Raw genomic sequence first — 26767 nt, forward strand, 5'->3', positions numbered from 1 at the left:
AATAAACCATAATGGAAAAGGATATGAAAAAGAATATATATATAAAACTGAATCACTTTACTGTACACCAGAAACTAACACAACATTGTAAATCAACAATACTTCAATTTTAAAAAGTTTTTTTAAAGACTAATTTTGCAAGAAATAAGGGAGGAGGCCTACTAGAGTCGTAACGCTGGGGGCCCTGTGCCTGGAGGAATGGGATCCTGGGAGGAGTGGTGTGGTGGCAGGAGTGCCAGGTGTCCTCAGCAGTCCTGCAGCAGAGGCTATAATTATGGTCACCAGGGAGAATGCAAGGTATACTCTGGGACCAGCAGGGCTGTGCTTCCAAACAGCCTTCTGGATGGATCCTTAAGTATAAACTAGTTTCATGACCTTTTTTCCTTCTTATTATGGAAAATTTCAAACATATACACAAATAGAACAGTCTGTGTTGAAACCCAGTTTCAACAATTATCAACTCATTGCCGGTCTTATTCCATGTATACCCCCCTCCCCCCAACACTTCTCTCTTCTTCTGCATCATTGTAACATTTCATCTGTAAATATTTCAGTATATGTCTCTAAAGAATAAGTACACTTAAAAAATTGTAATTCCATTATCATCATAAAACATTTTCATTCATTACCTGTTTCAGTGTTCACCCATGCCCCTTTGATGGTTCTCCCCACGCTGGGGTTGCCAGGAAGACTAGGCTTACATAATAAGAGAAGCATGGGTCCACTGTAGTCCCTGATTACCACGCTTGGATTTCACCCTCTGTGCCCTCAAACAGCCCAAAGAGGAGGAAGATTCGTTCCTGTCTCTGCTCAGTCACAGCATTAAAACCATAATGTACTTGGCGTCTAGAGTCCTCGATGCTGATGTCTGTGACAGATACAAAGAGAGCTAAGGACAGAACCAGATTTGGCTATAAACTACATCAGGATTTGGTATTCCTGTTCAGCTGGAACACATGTGGGGAACCCCCATACCCCAAAACAAAGAGTTGACCTTTCCTTTAAATGGAAGAAATCTGTTTTCATTTAAAATATTATTGCTATGGGTTCACATACTATATAATTTTTTTTTCACATGCAGCTATTGGTTTTGAAGAAAGACACACATGGGTCTGGAATCTGCGGCACTTCAAGTCACAGCATGGTTTCAGATGGGGAGGCTCTCTGTCTTGGGCACTCCCGACTTTTTATTTTCCCTTTCCATTTTCCCACCTCGTAAGAGAACATGGAAGTTTACTTAGGAACAACTTCCCTTCACTCCCAAGAGATCTGCCTCGTCCACATGAATTATATCATCCAACATGAAATAACCCAACATTCTGTTCTGTGCTGACTTGGGTTGAAAGTGGCTCACTGATCAAAGACATGTGAACTCAGTGATAGAAAAAACACCATTCCCAGAATTCAGGAAAATCGACACTCTTTCTTGTGGAGATAGAGCTTATGGTGTTGCTTGAAAACACCAGGGGTCCCTGATTCATCTCCCTGCTGTCTTCCTATCTCATCAGTCTCCTCTTCTGCCAGCTGGGTGTGACAAAGGGCAGGTGCAGGTGACAAGGCTGGTGCAGAGCCCAGGGCCCCTCAGCGCTCTTGCAGCATTTTGTGTGCTGCCCTTCAGTGCACTTCTGCTTCTAACAGTCAGCACCTGCTGCTCTTTTCCAAAGGCCTATCCTTGGGCTGCTGGAGCCTGCTCTGCCTGCTTGAGTGGAGAGCTGGCCAGAAGTCTCTGGGATTTTCTGCTCTCCTGCAACTCTAATAGGCTGTCAGGGAGTATTACAGCCCCAGCTCTGCTGCCCAGCTCAGGACAGCTCTGAGGTGTAGTTCCCCAGCAGAACCAGGCTGATGCTGAAAGCCAACCTCTGCCGGAGGGAGGGTGTGAAGATGTACCTTTCTTTGGCTTCCCCTTTCTCTTCCCTTCCCGGCTTCTCTCACCCACTTACAGGTCCCCCGGGGACCACGTTCTTCATAAATCACTTGCACAGGGCTCCTTACTTCAGGACCTGCTCCTGGGAAACCTGACCTAAAACAGCAGGTCACTTAGTACTCCCATGGTTTACTTTGAGTATTCTGGAAAGTGTCACCCCTTCTCAGCACACACGTGCACGAGCACCAGGTAGGAGAAGCAAGTGCAGAGCTATTTCACACGTACCCAGAGCACACACAGCAAGCAACTCCTCTCTTCTTCCATCTTTGCAGCAATGTGGCACAGAGCAAAGGCCACCAGATATGGACATCTCGGACTGTCACCTGCAGCAGTGTGACCTGGGTACGTTTCCTCAAAGACTCCAAGGCTCTGGTTTCCATGGTATTCTTTTTTAAATGGTGATAATCCCTACCTCACAGTTGTGAGGACTAAATGTGATAACTTGGAACATAGCAGATGCTCAGACCGCCCGCTGAGCCTGCATCTACATTCTGATGGTGCCCGTTAGATCAGAAATGACCCAAAACCCATCAAAGGAGCCAGATGCCTCTGCAGTCCGGCTCTTCCCCGGCAGCTGCCTGCCTGTGCCTGTGGATTCTTTGCATTTCCAGGGACAGGAACCAGATGCTATCATAACTGCATGAAAAAAAATGGTCCCTCACCAAGAAAAAAGGCCCTTGACAGACGTTACCGAGGCTTTATGAGCCATCAAGTGCAACAGCTGGATAGTTCCAGGGAACGTTTCCACCCAACGACTGTTAAACAGCAGGAGATGGTTTATTATCTTTTCCCCTCTGTTTAATGTGTTGTTCACCTTCTGCCGGGATTGTTAGCCTTGATTATCAATCTCCACGTAAAAATATAGGGATGACCTCTTCTTGTTCCTCTCCTGGGGTCTCCCCATGTGGCTCATTACTGTCAGAATCACATGCTGGTTAGCCAGGGAGACTGGAACCCCTGCTCCCAGGAGCCAGCAGACAGACGGGGGGAGGACAAGGAGAACGCCGGAGAACCACCGATGGTCATGAGCATCAGAAAATTATAGGATTACAGCAAACAAGAAGCCAGCAACAGAGAAAGACTCTTTTATTCAGCTGTGGCTGAGGTGCAGACATCTTGAAAAAAAGTCAATGTGTTTTCTAAACTATACAGTCCCGTTTCTTTTACAAAGGAAACCTGGCAGCGGTGTCCTCTGGGAGCCATCAGGCTTCCTGCGTCTTCACTTTCAAACGTGAATCCCCGCGTTTCCCAAGCCCAGCATCTCTCCGGTGAGGAACCGGAAAGCAGCACCTCCGTGCTCTGCGCCCTCTTCATTAGGGCAGCAGATACCAGCAGTATTGCTCTCCAGGATCCAAGCAAGCAGATGGCTGGAGTTCACAGTCCTAAAGCGGTACTTTGCAATTCCACACGAAGCCAAGGAGAGAACGCCAGGCCATCACCTGTCCTCTTTCTGAGTGACTGCACTGATTTGGATTTTTATTCCTTCCTTTTGGGCATGAAACAATCCAGGTGCAGGGGGGAACTGCCTAGCATCTGCTATGCCAACGTTCATATCCGAAACATCGGATGCCAGAAGTCACTCTACACCAGCCTGCCCCTGAGTCTGCGTCCAGGGCAGAGGGTCCATGATGTGTGCCCAACCTAGACGTGCTGAAGGGGGCTTTGAAATCCTGGCCTGCTTTCAGCCAACTTTATGCATTTATATCAGCTGATCTGTTACTTGATAAAAATGTTCAGGATAATGCAGCCACTTTTTTAAATGCTGTAGAAAAAACCACTTCAGAAACAGATTAGAACAGCCATGATGCTGGGCCGGAGTCCTGAGGCATTGAGCTGAGAATTCCATCTCCCCCTGCATGAGACAGGCAGGTTGTTACCCTCTACGGCATCGGAAGTTGGGGATTTGCTTCCTACCCCACAACTCTGGCTAACAGCTTCCCATCAGCCTACCATCTGTGAATGAATCTGGACTTGCAGATTTACAGTCTCAGTCAGTACCGTGTCTTAGGATGTGGAGGACAGCTTGCTTTATTTTTCCCTAACGCTGCTTCTTCTCAATCTTAAGAGCTAACTCAAGATTTAGTGCATAATCTATACACATGTTACATGAGCTACTCAGATTCCCTCCCACATCATGTCTTCCAGACTGAGGAGTTCTTCCAACCACCTATTCTCAAACGGGAAGTTCCTCCTCCCCCTCGATGGTTTTTGCTTCCCTCTTGTATTTTAAGGTGTACTTATCAAAACTTCATAAGAACTTCTAGGTTCAAACAAATTTCTATTTTGTCCAAGGGTAAGAAAATACCTTTCACTTTGTTTCCAATATCCCTTGTGATAATGTCCAACAAATTCTGTCAGTGTTGGTTTCCTGGTCGTAATCTTAGACTGAACCTTCAGGCAACGGAGTCCTTAGGTTTTCTTCCACAGTGATAATCAGTTCTCAGAGTCTTCCATCTCATAGAAGAGTTTGAATTATTTTACCCGAACTGTTTCTTCCTGCTCTCATTAGAGATCCTCTGCTCATTTCATCTCCTGCTCATCCTACCTTGATGATATTTTTATTACCTAGAAGAACTTAGTTCTGTGCACAAAGTTGGAAATTTTCCCATGGTACTTCTTATCTTGAGCCCTTGAAAAAAATGTTAAATAAGGCCAGTTCCACATGCCTTCTTAGGGGTTCCTATTATAAACCCTTTTCCTTCCAGAGAAAATGATCATTTATCCCAACTCTTCATTTACTCTCTAAGGTAATTCTCTCTCCATCTCAAAACATTGTCTCTAATCCCAAGAAAACTCAATTATTTAGCTTTAGTGAGGTATAATTTATATATAATAAACTGTACACATTTACAATTTGGTGAGATTTGTCATATGTATACACCTGGGAAACCATCGCGAGATAACGGACACATCCATTACCCCTAAAAGCGTCCTCCTGCCCATTTGTTATCTGTCCCTCCCCACCCCCATTCCTAGTCAACCACTGATATGCTTTCTGTCATTATAGATTAGTTCGTATTGTCTATAATTGGATATAAATGAAATCATACTGTACGTTGTCTTCTGTTTTTGTTGGGGGAGTCTGGCTTCTTTCACTCACTATAATTACTTTGAGATTCATCCATGTTGGTGCATATATGAATAGTTTGAGTATTCTAAGTAGTATTTCATTATATGAATATGCCACATTTTGTTTATCCATTGGACACTTGGGTTGTTTCCAGTTTTTGGTTATTATGAATAATAATGCTGTGAACTTTCATGGACAAGTCTTTCTTTGTGTGAGCATATGCCTTAACTTCTCTTCAGTAAAAATACCTAAGAGTGAAGGACTGGGGGAAGGGTAGTGTAAAATCATTTCTACTGCTTCCTGTATGACATATTTTTAAAGCCTTCCTGAAAATCTAAATAAAGTATAGCCTCTCTTTTTCCTTTATTTATGCCTTTTTCTCAAAAAAAGTAAACATGGTTCTCAAAGAACAAAATTAAGAAGTAAAAGTATATGGGGCCTCACACAACATTGTAAATCAACTATACTTCAATAAAATTAAAACAAAAACAAAAACAAAAACAAAAACATATGGGGCCTCGAAGCTGTACCTGTACTTATTTAGGATTTTCTTTCTCCACCAGGGCTACTCAATCTTGACCTCAGTAAAGTGGCATACACAGCTACACGGCCCAAGTAACAAGCCATCCCTTAGGGATAGGAGGAAAAATCTTTTCCCCACTCTTGGAAGTGCTGTGGTGTGCAGGTGCTAAAACATTTAAGAGGCTAATCAAATTCATTCTACCAGTCCTCTTGGGTGTATTATTTGAGTACATGGAGGAATTTATGGCTCAGAACAGAATGGAAAATAAAGAAGACTCTTCTCTGTTTTGTTTCTGATACTGTTAGACTTGTTTTGAAATTTATGTAAAATAACAAACCAAAACCAAAACTCAAGACAGAAAGGGAGAGAAAGAAGAGAGAGTAATAAAAGAGGAAGGTTAGAGGAAAAAGATAATGGGACTAAATTCTTAGAGTCTATGCTTCCGGTAAATAATTCCCTTACCCGGAAATATTTTTTAAGCAAAGGTCAAAAGACATGGGTGAGTCATTGCTTGGATATCAAAGCTATGTTGGGAAATCCTGTTTGAGCCATCACCCCCATGCCTCTTTTGTGAAGGAGGCAATCACAGAATGAATGGATTGTAATTTTGAAGTTCCAGGTGTATAGGGAAGAGACTTGGTATTTTTTAATTTATGAGCTCCTGTAGCAATGGATGTAAGTTAATTTTTTTTTTTCCTGAATGTGTAAAGAAACACTAGTGATGTCTAAATTTACTGCAGCTTCCCTCCCCCGCCCCCCAACTAAGCAGAATCTAGGCTCCATAAATCAATCTTCCTCATGTGCCTAGCTTTAAAGGAAATAAAGAACATGCAAAGTAGTAATCCACCATAGGACTTTGAGACTGTGGTTGGTGATTAGGACCACAGGAGAAGCGTAAAGACTAATATTTATTTTTATTTTCTCTACCTTTAGTGTGAAAGCTAAAACAAAATGCTCAGCATCTTCAGTAATAAATGATATGGGACACTCCAACTGATCCAAATGACACAAGGATTAAACTACACCTGTCCACAGGTGGGGACCCTGAGGAGCAAAGGATAAAGATGGGAGGTGGGCAGAGGGAGGGAAGGAGGCACACCTGAAGACCAGCAGGCACATCCCTGCAGCCCCAGTGCTAAGAAACCAGAGCCAGGAGCAACCTCAGGGTGTGTCAGTAGGAGCCTGGCGAATTGCACAGAATGGAAAGTATTTTCAAGTTAGACTGAGTACTGGTTCTAGGTGTGACGGTCCACTTGGCCAGGCTATGGCGCCCAATTGTTTGGTCAAACACCAGCCTAGATGCTGCTATCAAGGTATTTTTTAGATGTGATTCACATTGGAGTCAACAGACTCTGAAGTAGATGCCCATCCATTATGTTAAAGGAAAACACTCACCTCGGGTGCCTGGTGGGGCAAAGTACTCAGTTCTAAGTGACCAGAAAGAAGACCCCACCCCCAAGGCGCAGTGCCGTGCAGGCAGCACTCATTCCTTCTCTCCTGCCCTGAGCACAGGCTGTCACCCTGTACTGGAGACACTACTTCCACAGTGGAATTCAGTGAGCTGCGACACAGGAGGACTCCCTGAGGAGGGACAGGAGAAGGCTGGCAGGAACTCTCCACGGCAGACTCCTAAAGTTCCTGAGACACATTCACCAAATAGGTACTGAGCCCCAGCCCCGTTCTAAGAGTTGAGGTTGCAACGATGGAACAAGACGGACAAGTGCCTCTTTCTATGGATCTTACATTCTAGAAGGGGAGACAGGAAATGAATGGATTAGACAATTTCTGATAATACTACACGCTGCAAAGTCACCATTACCTTCCAAACAACTAGAAGACTCTGGGAGAGTGATACTGGGAGTTCTCCTGTACTGCTCTGTCCTGGACTTCCACGTTGTTTATAACTCTCCAGTAATGGGACTGGCTGCCCCTCTGGACGGGGAGCTCCCTGGTGGCAGTGGCTGCCCTTTTGTCATCCTCGGCATCTAATATAATGTCTGGCATACTGTATGGGCTTACCAAATGCCTGGTGAATGAATGAAGGGATGGATACATGAATGGGTGAGTGAATGAGGATATATTGCCAATAGCTTATGCTGGGTTTCCCTAGAAGCATCCCTGCCTAAGGATGAGAGTGCCAGTTGCTTTAATTGGAGGGTGATTCCAGGAAGCGGTGTAGGGAAGTGGGAAAGCAAGACAGGGAGGGAAGGAATTGACCAGAGGATGCGTTATCAAGCAGATTGCTGACGTAGGCAACTGGGGCTCAGTCCTACTTAGGAAATCAGGGAGACAGGGTAGACATTGTCTCAGTGTTATCCCAACCAAGGAGGAAGGGAGCTGGGGTATTTATCCACCAACTCCTGTCAGACTTATTTGGGAGCAGCTCCCAACAGCACTACCTGCCTGGCAATCTGGCCTGTCCCACGCTTGAATGCAGTGGGCTCTGGCAGCCAGAAAAAACCCTCGGGCAGTCACAAGTCCTGGACCTTGGGAGCTGCAAGGTTTTGTTTAGAGAATGATGAGCAGAAGGGCATGGGGGCGTGGGGGCCAACAGTACCTGCTACAGCCAGCTACACGCATCTGGTGAATTCCTGAGGGACCTGAAGCCAGTGGTGTGCAGCCAGGGGGCTGCAGAGGCAGCAGCAGAAGGGAGGTTTTGCAGCCATCCTGACCGGCCTGGTCAGACTTGACGACACACGGCTTGGTAATCCTTGGCTCTTCCTCTCTACCTCTCTCAGTTTTTTGTTTGTTTTTGTTTTTTTAAAAGAGAATGAACCACACATAAAGTCTATACAATTTTTTTAAATTAATTAATTAATTAATTTTTGGCTGCATTGGGTCTTCGTTGCTGCACGCGGGCTTTCTTTAGTTGCGGTGTGTAGGGGGTTACTCTTTTTTTTTTCAACTACGCAATGTTTTTATTTTTATTCAACTATAAGCAAACAGCAGAATTAACACAACATTCAGCAGCTCCAGACCGGCTTTTCTTACACTGAAGAGTGATCAATTTAACAGGCACAGACTTTCGGATTGCTGATGACCTCTCACTCAGCCCTGCAGCTCATCTAGATGGCCAAGCTTTAACAGCAACTCTCTCCCCATTGCTTTTTTCAGTATTGCTCTTTAAAGGAGCCAGAGCGGGACACTGACAGCCAATAACCAGCCTGAGATGTATCACCTTGGGGGCTAGTGGACGTGCCGGCCCCTGGTTGTCTTAGTGAGAGACAGGGCCGTGAAAACACATGCCAGAAGATGCCGTCACAGACAATCCTGGGCTCGGGCTCACAAAGGCAGAGGCAATCAACCTTTTCTTTTTTTCAACCTCCCTTAAATATTCTTTGATGCTCTGTTGTAATACTGGAGACCTGGTCTTTTTACCAGAATTTTTTTCTTCTTTAACGTCTGGGTTGTTATTCTTATATTAACATTTTGATGACCCCATCCTAGTACCAAAATATCCTCCACCAAAACGGAGTTCAAATTTGGTCAAAACGTAAACCCCCTAGAATTACGGAGGACAGGCAGAAGGAAAAGTCACCCTAAACCTAAATCTGACCGCTCAGGGCTCAGGCAGGGGGAAGGGGAGAAATCTACATGCATCACTAAACTGAAACACTGCTTGGGAACTCTGGGACCGTGTCCGTCTCCTGGCTTTCCTCTACTTCCCAGACAGCTGCTCATAGAGTTTGGGCACATAGTCATCCCATTCGGCCTGGTAACACGTGCCAGCCACCGGAGCCCCGAGCACGTACTTTTTGCGGAAATTCTCCACCTTGAATTTGCCCCGGTGGTCTCCAGATTGGTTGCTGAGAATGGGCTCATCACACTTCAGTGGCCTGTCCTGCTCGTAAACCAGCCAGATGTAGCGGTGAAGGCCTGTGCCCTTGGGAGGCCCAGAGCTCACATAATCGGAGAGGACCGTGCCACTGCTGATGTCGTTGCCCTTCACGTTGACCACCAGGAAATGGTGCCATTCCCTGTATTTGGGGTCCTTCCTGCTGGGAGCATCCGGGTCTGTCAGGACCAAGGCATACAATTTACCTGGATCAAGGCCATCCCATGCAATGCTGGTGGGCCGGTTCTTAACCTGGGTGGGTGTCAGCACTTTGCCCAGCTTGTCAACCTCTGTCCCGCCGTATCTGACCTGCAGCGGGTGCTGCGGTCCCTCGTCCACTTCCTGCAGGCTCAAAGGCCCGGACCGCTTGCTGAGATCCACCGGCATCGCGAAGCCGAGAGGGGCGGACAGCAGGGAAAGCTGCGGGAGGACTCACGCAGGGCAGCAGCCCAGACTCCCAGCGGTCTGCAAGCTGTACCGAGGCAACTCAGGCCCCACGGCCGGGGAGCGCATGCGCCCGGGGGTTACTCTTCGTTGCGGTGCGCGGGCTCTAGGCACGCGGGCTTCAGTAGTTGTGGAGCACGGGCTTAGCTGCTCTGCGGCATGTGGGATCTTCCCGGACCAGGGCTCGAACCCGTGTCCCCTGCACTGGCAGGCGGATTCCCAACCACTGCGCCACCAGGGAAGTTCACCTCTCTCAGTTTTAACCTGATGCTTGGAACTCCTCAAGGGTGGAAACAAGGTCTTATTTTGATTTTTAAACACTTGTAGGTGGTGAGAGCATATATAGTGATGTAAGAAAGACTGTTTAGGGTTTTTTTTTAATCACTAGAAAGTGCCCCTAAAATTCTGTTCAGGAATATTCTGCTTTCCCCCCAAGTGCCACCTTGCCACTTTAGACAGGTATAATAAGAGATGAAGATTTATTTCAGAAAAATGAATCACGATTATTTTTTGAAGCACCTAAAAGACTGGAAATAAATTTTGAGTGATGGTTTATATTTTCTCATTTTTTTATTTCAAGTGGCTTGCCTGGTGCTGATTACTTTAGACCCTGAGAGAATTTCTCTTTCTTTGTCACTGCCAAGGCCCTTTCTTTCCTTTGCTAGAGTTGAAAAGGACAAACTATGGACTCTTAAGGCTTTGGTTTTGAGGATGCCAAGAAAATGACACAGTCTATTATGATCTAGGCTCATGAAATTATATTTTCCGAATTCCAGGGTACTTCATGAACAACAAGCACACCAGGTGCCAGGAAAGGCATCTAATTACAGTGTGATGCTAAAATCCTTCTTGCACCAGCTAAATAAAAAGATGATTATTAGAAATAGTGTCCTGCTGAATCTAACTGTGTGGAAATCAATCATGAAAAATATTCCATTTATTTTTTATCCATCAGAATTATTTTTATCATTAATACTAGTACTTGGAACGATGATACCTCTGAGGCTACATAATCCCACAGTTTCTTTTAAGTAGTTCATTCTTATGAGAAGCAGGACAGACCTAAGTTTTCAAGCATGGTTGATTCATTCTTTCAACATTCATGTACCGAGCTCCTACTCTGTACCAGGCAGTGCTAAATGCAATGAGGGGATTAGACACAGTTCCTGTTCTCTTGAAATCTACACCTTAGTAATCAGACAGAAGGAAAAGAAAAAGTCATTATGTCCACTTCAGAGGCAAGAAAATAAAAATCCCACCTTCAGGGACATCTCTCAGTTATGAAAAGCACACACTTCAGTGAGATCTCTTTATGCTTCAGTTCTACCTATTTCCCACCAAATTATTACAACAGTACCTCCTAAATTCCGCCCTCCTATATCCTCAATGAGGAGTCAGTTTCTTACTCAATACACAATGCCACAGACACGATTTGTGTTTTCATCTAGGATAGGATTCCTCAGCACACTGAGCCTCTACCCAATACCACATAAGATAATACATCTTTAGTTTCTGTAATGTCTTCCACATGATTTTATCCCCAAATGCTTTACATACTTCACTAAGACAGCTATAGAATTAAAATAATAAATCAAAGCACAGGACAGAAAGCAAAGAGGTTTATTCAAGGGAGGAAAAGACAGCTTTTCAATGAGACAGGAGAAAAGATGGAGAGCCCTGCTTCCTTGTGCTAGACCTACAACTCATAAGTCTTTCCTGTGCTTTAACTCTTTCTTTGGTTTCCTGGCCCAGGCAGCACCTCTTGTCCCGTCTCTACAAATCCTCCTCTTGAAAAGACAAGCAGGCACTTATATTTTCATAGGAATCTCCATTTCCCAACAACGCCTTTTTCCATGCTTTGTGACAATGTTATCTCCCCCAAACATCCTAGATTTAAAAGAATAATTTAATTCCTAAGCAGGTAGTTTGAATTTAGTGGGAAAAAAAATGTAAGCTTCTCAAAGCAATTCAGTGGAAGACAACCTGGAGACTTAGCTGCCCATCTCCCTTTGAGTCTGAGATTCATTCATTCAACAGATATTCATAAGACAACAGGTTTTATGTGGGAAGAGGGATGCAGAGCCAGAATAGCTGTAATATTAAGTAGGGAGGTCAGGGAAGGCCTTGCTATTAAGTGGCATTTGAGCAACGATCTGAAGGAAGGAAGGGCTGAGCCAAGCAGATACCTGGAGAAACAGCAGAGGAAACAGAAAGAGCCAAGTCTGTGAGGAAGGAATGGTCTTGGCACTTTCTGAGGAAAAGCAAGGAGGTCAGTGTGCCTGGGTCAGAGCAAGCAAGAGGGAGAGTGATAGAGGAGCGTGGAGGGCAGATTGTAGAGAGACCCCGGCAAGCCACTGAAAAACCTTTAACTTTTACTCTGAGTGAGACAGGAAGCAATATTTTAGTAACTAACAAAATTAGAAGAATAGAGTAGTGGTCAAAATGTTTCTCCCTTATGTCTTCAGTGGTGTGCTCTGCATTCCTTCTCGACTATGGTCTCACTGATCATCCTTGTGTTGAGACTTCATGAATGCCCACCCATCACAACCCATTTTGAGTTTGGAGGCAGGAGAGCTGAGTAGTGATCTCGGAGAGGCAGCATTGAGAGCAGTGACTTGAAGTGAGATCTTAGTTCCCTGCCCCGGAACTGGACCTGGGTAGCCTGGGTGAAAACAAGGACTCCTAGCCACTACTCCACCAGTAGGTAGAGGCTAGAAGCAAAGTTCCCCTGGCCCTTGCCCCCATTGAAAAATGCATTTCTCAAGGAGGCAAAAACTGTAAAAACAGGTACAAAGTTTATTATTAGAGACACAGCACAAGTGGGAGAGCACACAGAGAAACAGTTTGTTTACTTAAGACAGAAGCAAGGCAGAGATGCACACCCGGAGAGCAAGGGTGTGGGCGTCCTCCCTAAGGAGGAGGAATGCAGTAAAGAGGCAGTGAAGTCATCTATATAGGGCAGTTCTTCCGGGTCTTTGTTTACCTTTGGCCAATTATCTGGTTTCTTTTTCCACACCTGATCTGCCTCAGGACCCTCTCCAACATGCATGTGCAGCTTTTTTCCAAGATGGAATCCAGGCCAGAGGCCTAGGGGACGGCCTTGGCATCACCTATTCTGGGGAGGTGCCCCCTCCTTTTTGACCCCCAAGGAGGCTTTCTGCACATGTGCAGTGTCTCCCTTGTCCCAGGGCTGGGGAATATATGACCTCCTGATCCTTTACTCAAACAAGGCTTAGTCCCTCTCTGTTCCTGCCAGGACTGTTATCTTAAAGTGTCCTCAGGAGACAAAGCTTGGCTATTTACCCTGTTGCTGTTGTTATTTCTAGTTCGAAGTGCAAACAGGAGGCTGATCGTAAATGCCTAACCTGGAGCCCACCTATCTCCTGCCTCAGTAGCTAAGAGCATTTGTTCATCCATTCAACAAACATTTCCTAGGTACTCTTTTAGGCACTAGGGGTTCAGCCAAGAATAAAGAGACAAATATCTCTCCCCTTACGGAGCTTACATTCTGGCTCATGAGCTCTGGAATCAGATAGCCTGGCTCAAGCACCTACTCATCTCCTTCTAGCGGTCTGACCATGATCGAGTTACCTCACCAATCTGTGCTTCAGTTTCCACATCTAAACAATGGGATGATAAGAGGGCCAACTCATGGGGGCTTTTGAAGTTTAGACTCGTGTAAAGAACTCAGGGTAGTGTGTGGTATATAGGAAACCCTCAATAAATGTAGGCTATTATTTTTAAATGAGTAAGTACTGAAGAAAGGAACAAGTTACAGAGGTATTGCAACAGGGCAGGGGCAGAAGTGCAGTCAAGGAAACACTTTATCAAATATATAGTAGATAAAATTGTATCCTCTCTCCATCCATCTTCTCATTCAGGACACAGGTCATTCCATTGTTCTTTTTGAATCGACTCCGTGCCACCGTATCTTCCCTCTTCAGCCCCCAATTCAAATCATGAAGGTATTAACAAAGAGAGCAAATATTTCTCCCTTTTACTTCTATTTTATTTACTGTTTTGGTTCATTTTCACTGTCAGTGTCATGGCAGACTTCCAGCTCCCACACTGCAGTCACCACCAAGCTATATGGTCATAGAATTCTTAATGGCTCCTCCTTTTCTTCCTTTTGTTTTCTTTCTTACTGTTTGAGAGTTTTTCTAGGGCTATAAAAGTACAAAAAGAAACCCTTCAAAAGATTTAGAAGTGTGTAGTCAGCTAACTGGAGCTCCACAGGAGAGGGCAGAGTTTCTCTCTCTGCTGGTCACTGATGTTTTCAATCACCAGTGACACCTGGTTCTTTCCAGGTAAGGCTTTAAGAGCCAGTTGTGATCTTCGGCCCCCGCCGTGATGGCAGTTTTGCTCTCCGAGGCGTGATGCCTGATCTTTACAATTGCCATGGAGGTCCTAGGTAGTCATTAGGCCGGATTACAAAGTGGCATGTAAACACACTGTAAAGGTACGCACAACACAAGTCACCCACTCTAAAGGGAATGTTGAGAATTCATTGGATTTCCCACTGAGGGTAGAATTCCACCCTTTTCATAGCAAATGCCATCTTAACGTCATCTCTAGGATTTAGACGATGTTTACAAAGAACTATCACATTTTCATTTAATCCTCACCATAATCCTATGAAGTAGATACGATGATCTCTGTTTAACAGGAGAAACTGAGGCTTAGCGAGATTTAAGTTACTTGCCTAAAGTCAGAATGTCAGTGGCAGGCTGTGGATGCAACCACAAGCCGCTCCATCTTTCTCTTTGCTTTATCCAGTACTCTTCTTCCCCTCCCCTCACCCCTGCATCAGTAAAAAGGACATTCAAATTGTTCAGTAAGAACCAGAATGCCTAACCCTGAGAATATTTGACAAGAATCACCGGGGTCCTTCAGGCTCACTGGAATTGCTTTGCCTTCAAACATCCACATCAAGGCATGAATTGGATTTTCAACTGAGGCAAAGCTGTACAAATGAGTCCCAGATGTTGGGAGCTGATTGCCAGCACCCCAACTGGCCATCCGTCAAACAAAGAACTTAAGTTGGAAAATGCGCTATCTTACACATTCCCTGCAGCGGGAGATGGGAATGGGGCAGCAAACACTGACCATTTTCTTTAGCAGAGATCACCAATTCAGAATGGCGTGGGCCAAGCCATGAGTGCCATTTCTATTATGGTCTGCACACCCCAAAACAGGGGTTTCGGGGTTGCCGGGGTAGGGTACTGGCTGTTAGGGTTATATATTTAAAGTGTTTTAGGATCTTTTTTGAACACAAAGGATCACAGTGTAGACATTGAATTATGGCCACTTTTTCTTCAGTGCTTTCTCTGTCTTTCATAAGCAATCAAGGGTTTACTTCTTCATGAAGCAAACACCTGAAACTATTTCCTGGGGCCCCTGAAATCTGACAGCACTAAATATACATTTGGCTCCTTCTTAGTATTTTCCTTTCATATTGCAACTGATGTGTGTTCAAGCGAAACTATATTCATATAGTTATGATTCCTAAACATTCACTGCATCAATATACATGAGCAAGAGTCCCTTCTTTTCTGAGAAGTCCATGGAGTCTTTTCTAAGAAAAGTAAAGCTATGACTTGCCAGGAATAAGTAAACAAGAAATTCAGAGGGTAGGGATTTGGTTTCCACTTCAGGCCTTCAAAGATCGCTGCCCTGACACTGTTTAGCCCCCAGGGAAGGGGCAGGAGCAGCCGGTGAGACACAAGCCCAGACAGTACCTTTGGGCAGTTGAGAAAAAGACGTCCCTTTGGATGGATGGAGCCCAGTGGGAGGCGTCTCAGCTCAACCAGTAGAGTTTTGGCCAAACAGCAAATGGCACAATTATGCATGTCGGCCCTGACCACAGGTGTTCCCTACAAGGTTCAACGGCAGCCCCACTTCCATGGGAGCCATGGAAGAGGCAGACAGGGAGGTGGAGTGGGGAAGGTGGAGAGTAATGGGAGAAAAGGGGAAAGGGATAGACACTAAGTCAGAATGAGACCCTAGAAGGAGTAAGGAGACAAAGGTGCATACTTGGATGCAAACAAAACAGGAAAAATACAATAATCATACAAGAGAAATTCCACAATATGAGCTCCTAAAAGCTCCTAGTGTTTTTTGTTTCGTTTTGTAGAGATATCATTCTATAGTAACAGACATGGCGCTGGAAATTAACTTCCAATCTGTAAAACTGGAGGCAGAAAGTCTGCCCCATCTCTCCACAGAGAATCAGCAACTTAGGAGTTGGATCTGTGCACCCAGCTCCACTTTTCTCCCCCTAGATCACCTGAGACCAACTGTGGTGTGTTTAGGAGAGTTCTTCTCTGGTAATAATTGCTGGTGTATTTATAATGGGAAGATGTGAGCATCCCTAAGGGAACTGGACCTGATGGAAGAACAAAAGAACCATGAGCAGTTTCACGCTCCATCCTTCTTTGACTTAATAAGCTCCTCGCAAATAACCAACTACTACTGTTATGTGTCAGCACGCCCAGGGACTAAAGAAAGCCTTTGCTGTACAAGATTATATACGAAAAGCATCTGCTGTGACCAGTGAAAGGCACTATTTGAGTTGGCTGTCAGTGAGAGTGCGGAAATGGCTTTTAAGGAGGACCTTTTCTGTAGCAGTGGGAGCTGTGTGTACAGCAGCACGTGGACACAGAGCATTTAGGAGCAGGTCCTACAAGGAGGCTGAGGAACGGAGGGACCCGTCTGAGGGCAGGGCCTCGGAGCCGGGAGTTGGCCCTCTCAGCTCAGCTTAGCCCCTGATTCAGGACCCGAGCTGGTCTTGGTTTAATGTCACAGCAACCTCTGGCCTCAGAGGGATGCCGGTTAAATCAGTCATAAGAGAAGGGGCTTGGAGAAGGCCATCAGGTGATACAAGCAATGGTCTAATAACAAAGATGGAAGAAATTGCACAAGAGGTGGAGATAGTCAGAAATATAATAACATCCCTAAGAAAAAAATGAGTTTAGGCAAAAGGCAAAAAGTTAGCAGAAGGAAATGAGGGACAGCTTGGCCAGCGAGAGAGAGAGAAAACAGAGCAAGTGGACCGCACAAAATCAATCTGAGGGCAACCCAATATTGAGGTGAACATCAAAATTTACGCAGAAAATTCCAAACCCGGGAGCTATGTATTTTTAATCAGCAATGGAAAATTGTGTAAAGGTCAGAATCTTCAAGAAGAGAGTCAGTAAATAAAAAATAACCCTGTTCCTGGAAAAAAAGAACAGAGTAAAAAGAGAGGGAGAAGCTCTAACTAATGTGATGGATCCAACAATGAGCAAATGGACAGACAGTAAGGATTTGAAGGCATTGAGTAATCTGAAGTAATCAAAACCTATGAAAACAGATTTAAAGGCATTTATTTACATTAAGAAAATAGAGAAATGAAAAAATAATAATGAAAAATGACCTTTATATAATTTTACTTGAAAATTTCATTTGAATTTGGTAAAAAGTTATGGTCTTACAAAGGTTGTGAACTAAATGTAAAAGCTGTAAATAAATAATATTACAATAAGAAGTGGCGTCTGAAGACAGAACTGAAAACCCATGTGTTCACCAACTCCACAGAGATGGCAGCACCAGTTCTGCCAAACTTGAACTTGCCTTTGCAAAGCTCATGTGATAGCTGGCAATTTTCACTATTTTTCCCATACTTGCTCTGAATGTAGATTAAAATCCTCCGGAAGCTCATTTTCTCCATGAATTAAAACAACAACAATACGATTATCGGTAAGGTTATTTGGGAAAGAACATCAATGCAAAGATAGGAGATCATCTGAAAGATTCATTTTATTTACCAGAGCTCCAGGCAATTGCATGCATAATCCAGAATTTGTTCACAGCTCTTCAAATTAAAATGAGGATTCTACCACCTCAACCTACAAAGCTGAGGATTCACCCAAGAGTTTTTATAGGGTTTCATGCACTTCATACTTTAAAGCACAAAGTACGTAATTAAGTAAATCTCAACTATAGTCATCATATTGTACATTATATCCCTAGTACTTATTTATCTTATAACTGGAAGTTTGTACCTTTTGACCACTTTCATCCAGTTCTCAAGTTAACACTGCTGTATGGTATGTTTGAAAGTTGTTAAGAGCGTAGATCCTAAGAGTTCTCATCACAAGGGAAAAAAAATTTTTTTCTTTTCTTTTTTTTTTTTTTTGGTATCTGTTTCTGTATGAGACGATGGATGTTGGGTAAACCTATTGTGGTAATCATTTCACAGTATACGTAAATCAAATCATTATGCTGTATGCCTTAAACTTATACAGTAATATATGTCAGTTATATCTCAATAAAACTGAAAAAACAAGATCATGACAGTTTTTTTAAAAAGTAAATCTTTATTCAAAGTGAATAGTCAACAAATGGGAAATCTAATCACACCTGACTTCACCACTTAATATTAACATGGGAATCACGCAAAGGAGATTCCCTCATTTGAAAAGTTCAAAGCATGATAATTAACCAACTTGATGATCAGTTATGCCAATCTCTTTTTTTGGTTAAGATTACTATTAATATTTTTAGTATTAGTGTTACTATTTCACTGTTACTACTTTTTTCCAAAGGGAAAAAAAAAGTGTTTTTCCAAAAGCAGAGTACTGAAATTCTAAAGCAAAGGCAGTCCACCAAAATGCTGATATTTAAAGAAATAAAGAGGGAGGGACTTCGCTGGTGGTCCAGTGGTTAAGACTCCACGCTCCCAATGCAGGGGGCCTGGGTTCGATCCCTGGTCAGGGAACTAGATCCCACATGCCCCAACTAAGACGCGGCACAGCCAAATAAATTAATTAATTAAATAAAGAAATTCTGGAGAAAGATATGTAGAAGGAAAGCAATTTGGGCTTCAACATTTTCTAAAGCAGCACTTCTCAAATTATCTGTGGTGAAGGAATCACTTTTTTTCTTTTATTTCTAATTACATTCAAACTATAAGACCTACTTTTTTATTTTTAGATTCAATAGGCATAAACTTACTCTGTCAACTTGCTACACAAGTTTCTAAATGCTTCCTCTGAATTTCCACACTTATCACAGACCAGTAAGTGTGTGCTGTCCACAAACCACACTGGGGGTAGCCCTGGTCGAAAGTATCATTGCTTATTCAGAACTGGAATTTTTATTTTATAGCTGTTGAATCTGAAATGCAACAAGATCCACCCAGACCTCTACCCATAGCTCTGAAAAGTAAACACTTTAAAAGAAAGGCCTGTATCACAGAGAAAAGTGGACACCTGCAGCCCTCAACAAATCAGGGTTTTGTCGCTGTTCTGCTTATCTTCTCAAACTGATTGCAGGGCCCACTTACTTCATGGGTTTTATCAGCGATGATCATCAGTTCATGATTATGATGGAAAAAGCCTGCTTAGCACAGAGAACAGCAACAAAGCTCACAGGTGAGAGGAAATGAGGATGGACTCCCCACCCTGCCACTTCCCAGCTGTGCAGGCTTGGGCTGGTGACTTGACTCAGGACACCTCTTTCTCTATCCATCAAACAGGGGAAATGGCAGGATCTACGTCCCAGGGTTACTCTGAGGATTAATACGAAGAGCTTAGTGCAGTGAGTGATACACACTGAGTGTTCAGTAGATGTCAGCCATGTTGGCCACAAATTTGGTAAATGGCGCTGCTCTTATCTGCAATGAAATGACGCCCAGCACAGCTCTTGAGTGCTGGCCAGCCTGTCCTCACTTGGAGCTATGTGGAGTCCAGAGCCCTGCAGACTCACGGATGTGTTTCAATCACACAGTCAAGCAGAATGAGTTGAAAAGTGGTGAACACAGATCTGAGGACCTGACCCTGCCCCCAAGTCCCTATGGGGAACGACTCTCCTATCCTTCCACGAAAACCATAACCACTAATGTGTTTCCAATTTTGGCCCCAGCAACAGATCCAGATTCCACCCTTCTTAAAAGCCACCCCTACCGTCACCTCACACAGCTTTGCTTGAGCTGAAACAGAAAGGTCCTCTGACGCGACCTCAGTTTACTGTCTGACAACGTAACTGGGCTGGTTTTGACTTCTCAGGTGGGCCTTTGGGGACCCCCAGAGGTGAGGTACAACCCTGGTTCTCTCTTGACAGTGCGGACCTTGGGCAGGTCACCCGACCTTCTGCTCTCAGTCTCCGTCCATGACAGGGAGGCTGTCAGTCTGCTGCCACCCTCTCTGGGAGGCGTGACAGCCCGACCACTATGGACGAGAGCAGCGGGGCAAACCGCGTAGTGAGTGTGGGGGGGTGAATATATATATATTCAGTCTCTAATATACATATATAATTTTTTAAATATATATATATGGGGGGTTTTTTCAAATTTTTCAGAACTTTATTTTTTTGACTTTTTTTTTAACATCTTTATTGGAGTATAATTGCTTTGCAATGGTGTGTTCGTTTCTGCTGCATAACAAAGTGAATCAGCTATACATATACATATGTCCCCATATCTCCTCCCTCTTGCATCTCCCTCCCACCCTCCCTATCCCACCCCTCTAGATGGACACAAAGCACCAAGCTGATCTCCCTGTGCTATGTGGCTGCTTCCACTAGCTATCTATTTTACATTTGGTAGTGTATATATGTCCATGCCACTCTTCACTTCGTCCCAGCTTACCCTTCCCCCTCCCTGTGTCCATATATATATATGTTTTTAAAGAATTATTCTTTTTCTCATGGTACAGCCCCCTCACTCTACACTGTAAATGCTCTAAACACAAACCATGTATTTTTAATGTCTTAACCCACTAAGCTCCAGCTATCAGCTATCAGCATTCACCACAAAGCAATGACAAGGATCTAGGTAGCCCTCTGAATGCTTTCTAGCTCTTTGAAAGCTCATACCACAAGCCCTTGCAATTCTGAATTCAGGTGTTCTTTGTTTATCACTAACATCCTCCACAGGGCCTCCCCCAATCGACATCATTGGCCCATTCAGGTGGGTCCACCCTGGTGTTTCCATTCTACCCCTTGGTGTACAAGCAAAACTCTCAGGAAGACTGTCTTTGCCAGTCATTCGCCATTCTTTTCCCTGATGTTTGTTCGCTTGTTTGTAAATCCTCCTCTGACCCACGTGAAGGCTGGCCTCCATACACCATTTGTCCAGCACTCAGGCCTTCCCGGTCTATCCCATCTTGACACCCTCTCCCTGACTCGGATGACACTGTTGGTTTCCCCCCCAGCAGGGAACACTATTCTCCCAAAACACTGTCCATCAGGGACCATAGCACCTCTTATTTCTTCCTGCTTCAACTCCTTTTTCTGGTTTTATTTTGTTTTTAAATTTTTTATTTTATTTTATTTTTTTTTGGCTGTGTTGGGTCTTCGTTGCTGCATGCAAGCTTTCTCTAGTTGTGGTGAGTGGGGGCTACTCTTCATTGCAGTGCGCGGGCTTCTCATTGCGGTGGCTTCTCTTGTTGCAGAGCATGGGCTCTAGGTACATGGGGTCAGTAGTTGTGGCACACAGGCTCAGTAGTTGTGGCACACGGGCTTAGTTGCTCCACAGCATGTGGGATCTTCCTGGACCAGGGTTCAAACCCGTGTCCCCTGCATTGGCCGGCGGATTCTTAACCACTGCGCCACAAGGAAAGCCCTGGGTTTTTTTAATGAGTCAGTCAATCTGTAAAAATCTCTGGACATTTCAGTATTTCAGGAGATCAACCACCATCTGAGGACTGAATGTTCTCTCCGGCAATGAAGCCAGGTAGTCACCCAATGCAAGCTTGATCTCCCTCGGTGATGGGGACCTCACTGTCTCCTGGGGCAGTTTGAATTGTGAGCAAGTTCTCCTTCATTCTGAGCTGGGAGATCAGTCTCTTTCATCATGAGGTTTTATTCAGCCTTTGCCCACATACTTGGGTTTTTATACAACCATCCAAATCCCTCTTTTACATGATGGCCCAAGAGACAGCTGAGGGCTCTCTTCTCCAGACTAAACCTGCCAGGACTTGGCCTCCTAGTTCCTCACCACTTTAGTCACCTCCTGTAGACATGCTCTAATAGCCTACCTAGGTCCCGGGATCTTCTGTGCTGTGGCATTCCCTCATATTCTGTTCCATCTGTTTATTCTCTCCTTGAGTGGCATGGACATGACCTCCCAGTAAGCTTGCTCAGTGGTCCCAGACAACACAGAAATTCATGCACACACAGAGCTAACACGATGGCCTCTGTTGTCAGGTGGCCACTACACACATATTTCCTGTTACTTCCCATACATTCAAGTTGGCCCAATTGTTCATAGGACAATAAACATGACACCAAGGTACAACCGGAACCTCAAAGCCAGTCTTCCAACAAGCCCCGTGTGCTGCCTTTATTGTGTCTTAATCCAGGATGTCAGCCTCTGTTCCTCCTCTAACTTGCTCCTTTCCTAATCAGAGCCCCTTCCTCAGATTTGTGCTTTGGATGTTACCACTGCTAAGGATAACAGGAAAAGCCAAACAACGTTCCCTCTTACTGACACACTAGTTAAGTCCATAGTGAATTACCATTTGTATAGCACATACTTTATAATTTATAACCATCTTATGTTAATCTTCAGAGTAACCCTGACGAACAGGTATTATCCTCATTTTATAGATGAGGACGCTGAGGCAGGGCTGGAACTCAAACCCAAGGGGTCTTCTGATTTCACATCTGACGCTATTTGGTCTACACCCTGCTTACCCAGAAGCTCACGAATCTTAGGTACAGAAAAAGTTTTCTAAGGTTAAGTTCCAAATATCAAGTAAAGAATGAGTCACAGAGGAAAAACCAGAGGAATCTGGTTTCTATTTCTGGCTTTGCTATAAACTACCTCACAGTTTAACTTTCCTGGTCCTCAGTTTCCTTCTTCATACAATAAGGAGATCAAATTAGACAATCCCTGAAGTGCCTTCCTGCCCAGCTGTCCTATGTCTCCTGCCCTGTCTCTGCCGTGTTGCTAAAATTAGGCAGAAAACATTGTTGAAATACCTTTCTTTTTTGCTTCTCAGGGTTTTTTTTTAAGTTTCTGAAATTAGCTGGATAGTTGACAACTATCCAGCTAGTCTGTCAAGAAGGAAGAAAATTGCTATCTATTTAATAGCTAAATTTTAAGCAGTTCATTTTCTGTAATGAGAAGAGATATCTGGAAACACCAGCCATGGGGCTGAACCCACAAAAGTCCTCCTCCTGTGGAGACCATCTTTAGAGCCACGTATTCTCAGAGCAGAGGTTCTCAACCCAGGTGACGTTTGGCAACATCTGGAGACATTTCGGGTTGTCACAACCGGGTAAGGTGCCACAGGAATCTGGCGAGTAGAGGCCAAGGATGTTCCTAAACATCCTATACGCACAGGACAGTCCCCCTAAACAGAGAGTTATCTGGCCCCAGATGTCAACGGGCTGAGGTTGAGAAAGACTGTCTTAAAGAGTGAAGTCAAAGAACAGCCCCAAACTCTTCCCAGTGTTTTAGCTAAACCGGTCCACGTGAGAGGCTAACCGGGTGGGCTCACCTGAAAGAACCGAGGGTCTGGACACCTCTCTTACCTGGCGAAGAAGGACGCGGCCACCGAGGTGCCCGCGGAGGTCTCGCTGGCCACACAGGAGGCTTGCGAGGCGGGGACGCTGCAGGCCGGAGGCTTGTCTGCATTGTAGCGATTCAGCGCCACCTCTGTCAGGCCCTCCCGGCCAGGCTCTGTCATCAGCTGGGAGATCTGGCAAGGAACACGGATATCGAGCTCATTACCTGTGGCTCACGGCATTTCCTGACTACCACCGATAGTACCTCCGTTTTGGGGTCGGGGCCAGAGCGCGGGACAGGGGGCGGTGAGGCTGGGAGGGAACACGTCCCCACGTGCATTCAGTGACACGCGACATGGCCTCCTCTAAGGCCGTTTTCCTGCATGTTAGCTAGAATACCTCTTCGTTTGTATTAAATATAATGGAATACAATTATCCCCTGACACTGTAAGTTTCAATTACTTCTGTGTCTCCCCTCCATTTGGAGGGGAAAGCAGGAGCCATTAACCACACTATTTGCAGCCCAAGGCCAGACCAGTTGACCAACTAGTGCTGGTTTCTTACTAGGAAGGCCCTAAATGCTCTCAAATAGACAAGAGGGGCAAAGATATCATTTTTTTAAGGGAGAAGTGAACCAGCTAAGGAAGAACATAAGAAATTAAGCAAAACACTATTTGTGTATTGTTGTTGTTTGCTGTAGGCAGTCAGCAAAGAGATGACTTAGAGAAGCTCATAAAAATAGATATAGCCCACCATGAATTACCAATAGGTTTTTTTTTTTTTTCTTGGAAGGTTTAGACCATTTCAACAGACTTAATTTTCCTACTGGTTCATTAAGATAAATGGCTTCGAGGGAGGGGCAAGATGGCGGAAGAGTAAGACGCGGAGATCACCTTCCTCCCCACAGATACATGAGAAATACATCAACACGTGGAACTGCTCCTACAGAACACCCACTGAACGCTGGCAGAAGACGTCAGACCTCCCAAAAGGCAAGAAAATCCCCACGTACTTGGGTAGGTCAAAAGAAAAAAGAAATAACAGAGACAAAAGAATAGGGACGGGACCTGCACCAGTGGGAGGGAGCTGTGAAGGAGGAAAGCTTTCCACACACTAGGAAGCCCCTTCGTGGGCAGAGACTGCGGGTAGCAGAGGGGGGAAGCTTCAGAGCCACGGAGGAGAGCGCAGCCACATTGGTGCGGAGGGCAAAGCGGAGAGATTCCTGCACAGAGGAGCGGTGCCGACCAGCACTCACCAGCCCGAGAGGCTTGTCTGCTCAGCCGCCGGGGCGGGCGGGGGCTGGGAGCTGGGGCTCGGGCTTCGGTGCTAGCCGGGAGGGAGTCCGGGAAAAAGACTGCAGCTGCCGAAGAGGCAAGAGACTTTTTCTTGCCTCTTTGTTTCGCGGCGCGCAAGGAGAGGGGATTCAGAGCGCCGCCTAAACGAGCTCCAGAGACGGGCGCGAGCCGCGGCTATCAGCGCGGATCCCATAGCAACAGGGACGCAGAGGGAAAAACGGAGAGATTCCCGCACAGAGGCTCGGCGCCGAGCAGCACTCACCAGCCCGAGAGGCTTGTCTGCTCACCCGCCGGGGCGGGCGGGGGCTGGGAGCTGAGGCGCGGGCTTCGGTCGGATCCCAGGGAGAGGACTGGGGTTGGCTGCGTGAACACAGCCTGAAGGGGCTAGCGCACCACAACTAGCCGGGAAGGTGCCCGAGAAAAAGTCTGCAGCTGCTGAAGAGGCAAGAGACTTTTTCTTGCCTCTTTGTTTCGCGGCGTGCAAGGAGAGGGGATTCAGAGCGCCACTTAAACGAACTCCAGAGACGGGCGCAAGCCGCGGCTATCAGCGCGGACCCCAGAGACGGGCATGAGACGCTAAGGCTGCTGCTGCCGCCACCAAAAAGCCTGTGGGCGAGCACAGGTCATTCTCCACACCGCCCCTCCCGGGAGCCTGTGCAGCCCGCCACAGCCAGGCTCCCGTAATCCGGGGACAACTTCCCCGGGAGAGCGCACAGCGCGCCTCAGGCTGCTGCAACGTCACTCTGGCTTCTGCCGCCGCAGGCTCGCCCCGCCTCCTCCGTACCGCTCCCTCCCCCCGGCCTGACTGAGCCAGAGCCCCCGAATCAGCTGCTCCTTTAACCCCGTTTTGTCTGGGCGGGGAACAGACGCCCTCAGGGGACCTACAAGCAGAGGCGGGTCCAAATCCAAAGCTGAACCCCGGGAGCTATACGAACAAAGAAGAGAAAGGGAAATCTCTCCCAGCAGCCTCAGAAGCAGCGGATTAAAGCTCCACAAACAACTTGATGTGCCTGCATCTGTTGAATACCTGAATAGACAACGAATCATCCCAAATTTAGGAGGTGGACTTTGGGAGCAGGATATATTAACTTTTCCCCTTTTCCTTTTTTTGTGAGTGTATATGTGTATGCTTCTGGGTGAGATTTTGTCTGTATAGCTTTGCTCTCACCGTTAGTCCTAGGGTTAGGTCCATCCGTTTTTGTTTTTTTTTTTTGCTTAAAAAAATTTTTTTTCCCCTAATAAATGTTTTCTTAATAATTTTTTCCTATTTTCTATTTTTAAAAAATTTTTTAAAAATTTTTAATAAGTTTTTCATATTTTTTATTTTAAAAAATTAAAAAAATTTTTTTTCTTAATAAATTTTTTCTTAATAATTTTTTTCTTATTTTTAGTATAAAAAATTAATAAATCTATTTTTAAAAATTAAAAAAATTTTTTTTTCTTAATAAATTTATTCTTAATAATTTTTTTTCTTATTTTTTATTATAATTGCTTTATTTTATTTTATTTTATCCTCTTTCTTTCTTTCTTTCCATTTTTTCTCCCTTTTATTCTGAGCCGTGTGGATGAAAGGCTCTTGGTGCTCCAGCCAGGCATCAGGGCTGTGCCTCTGAGGTGGGAGAGCCAACTTCAGGACACTGGTCCACAAGAGACCTCCCAGTTCCACGTAATACCAAACGGCGAAAATCTCTCAGAGATCTCCATCTCAACATCAAGACCCAGCTTCACTCAACGACCAGCAAGCTACAGTGCTGGACACCCTATGCCAAACAACTAGCAAGACAGGAACACAGCCCCATCCATTAACAGAGAGGCTGCCTAAAATCAGAATAAGGCCACAGACACCCCAAAACACACCACCAGACGTGGACCTGCCCACCAGAAAGACAAGATCCAGCCTCATCCACCAGAACACAGGCACTAGTTCCCTCCACCAGGAAACCTACACAACCCACTGAACCAACCTTAGCCAATGGGGATAGATACCAAAAACAACGGGAACTACGAAGCTGCAGCCTGTGAAAAGGAGACCCCAAACACAGTAAGATAAGCAAAATGAGAAGACAGAAAAACACACAGCAGATGAAGGAGCAGGGCCAAAACACACCAGACCTAACAAATGAAGAGGAAATAGGTAGTCTACCTGAAAAAGAATTCAGAATAATGATAGTAAGGATGATCCAAA

At 45.0% G+C, this 26767-nt stretch overlaps 2 protein-coding genes across 2 annotated transcripts in view; both read right to left on the reverse strand.

The window, feature by feature from the left end:
- Positions 1-26767, reverse strand: part of KIF26B (kinesin family member 26B) — a 490689-nt gene that overhangs the window by 235076 nt on the left and 228846 nt on the right. Inside the window, exon 4 of the mRNA XM_061187375.1 lies at positions 23315-23481. Within this exon, the coding sequence (XP_061043358.1) occupies positions 23315-23481 (167 nt within the window). The remainder of the gene's footprint in view (positions 1-23314; positions 23482-26767) is intronic.
- Positions 9012-9739, reverse strand: LOC133089132 (phosphatidylethanolamine-binding protein 1-like). The gene has a single exon (XM_061187376.1). The coding sequence runs from the start codon at positions 9737-9739 to the stop codon at positions 9176-9178; it is 564 nt and encodes a 187-aa protein (XP_061043359.1). The 3' UTR covers positions 9012-9175.

The sequence above is a fragment of the Eubalaena glacialis genome, chromosome 3 (genome assembly GCF_028564815.1).
Source record: "Eubalaena glacialis isolate mEubGla1 chromosome 3, mEubGla1.1.hap2.+ XY, whole genome shotgun sequence".
NCBI lineage: Eukaryota > Metazoa > Chordata > Mammalia > Artiodactyla > Balaenidae > Eubalaena > Eubalaena glacialis.

What these genes read in the sequence shown, in the direction of transcription:
- LOC133089132 (XM_061187376.1), bottom strand. Translation starts at nt 9,739, where the DNA reads ATGCCGGTGGATCTCAGCAAGCGGTCCGGGCCTTTGAGCCTGCAGGAA.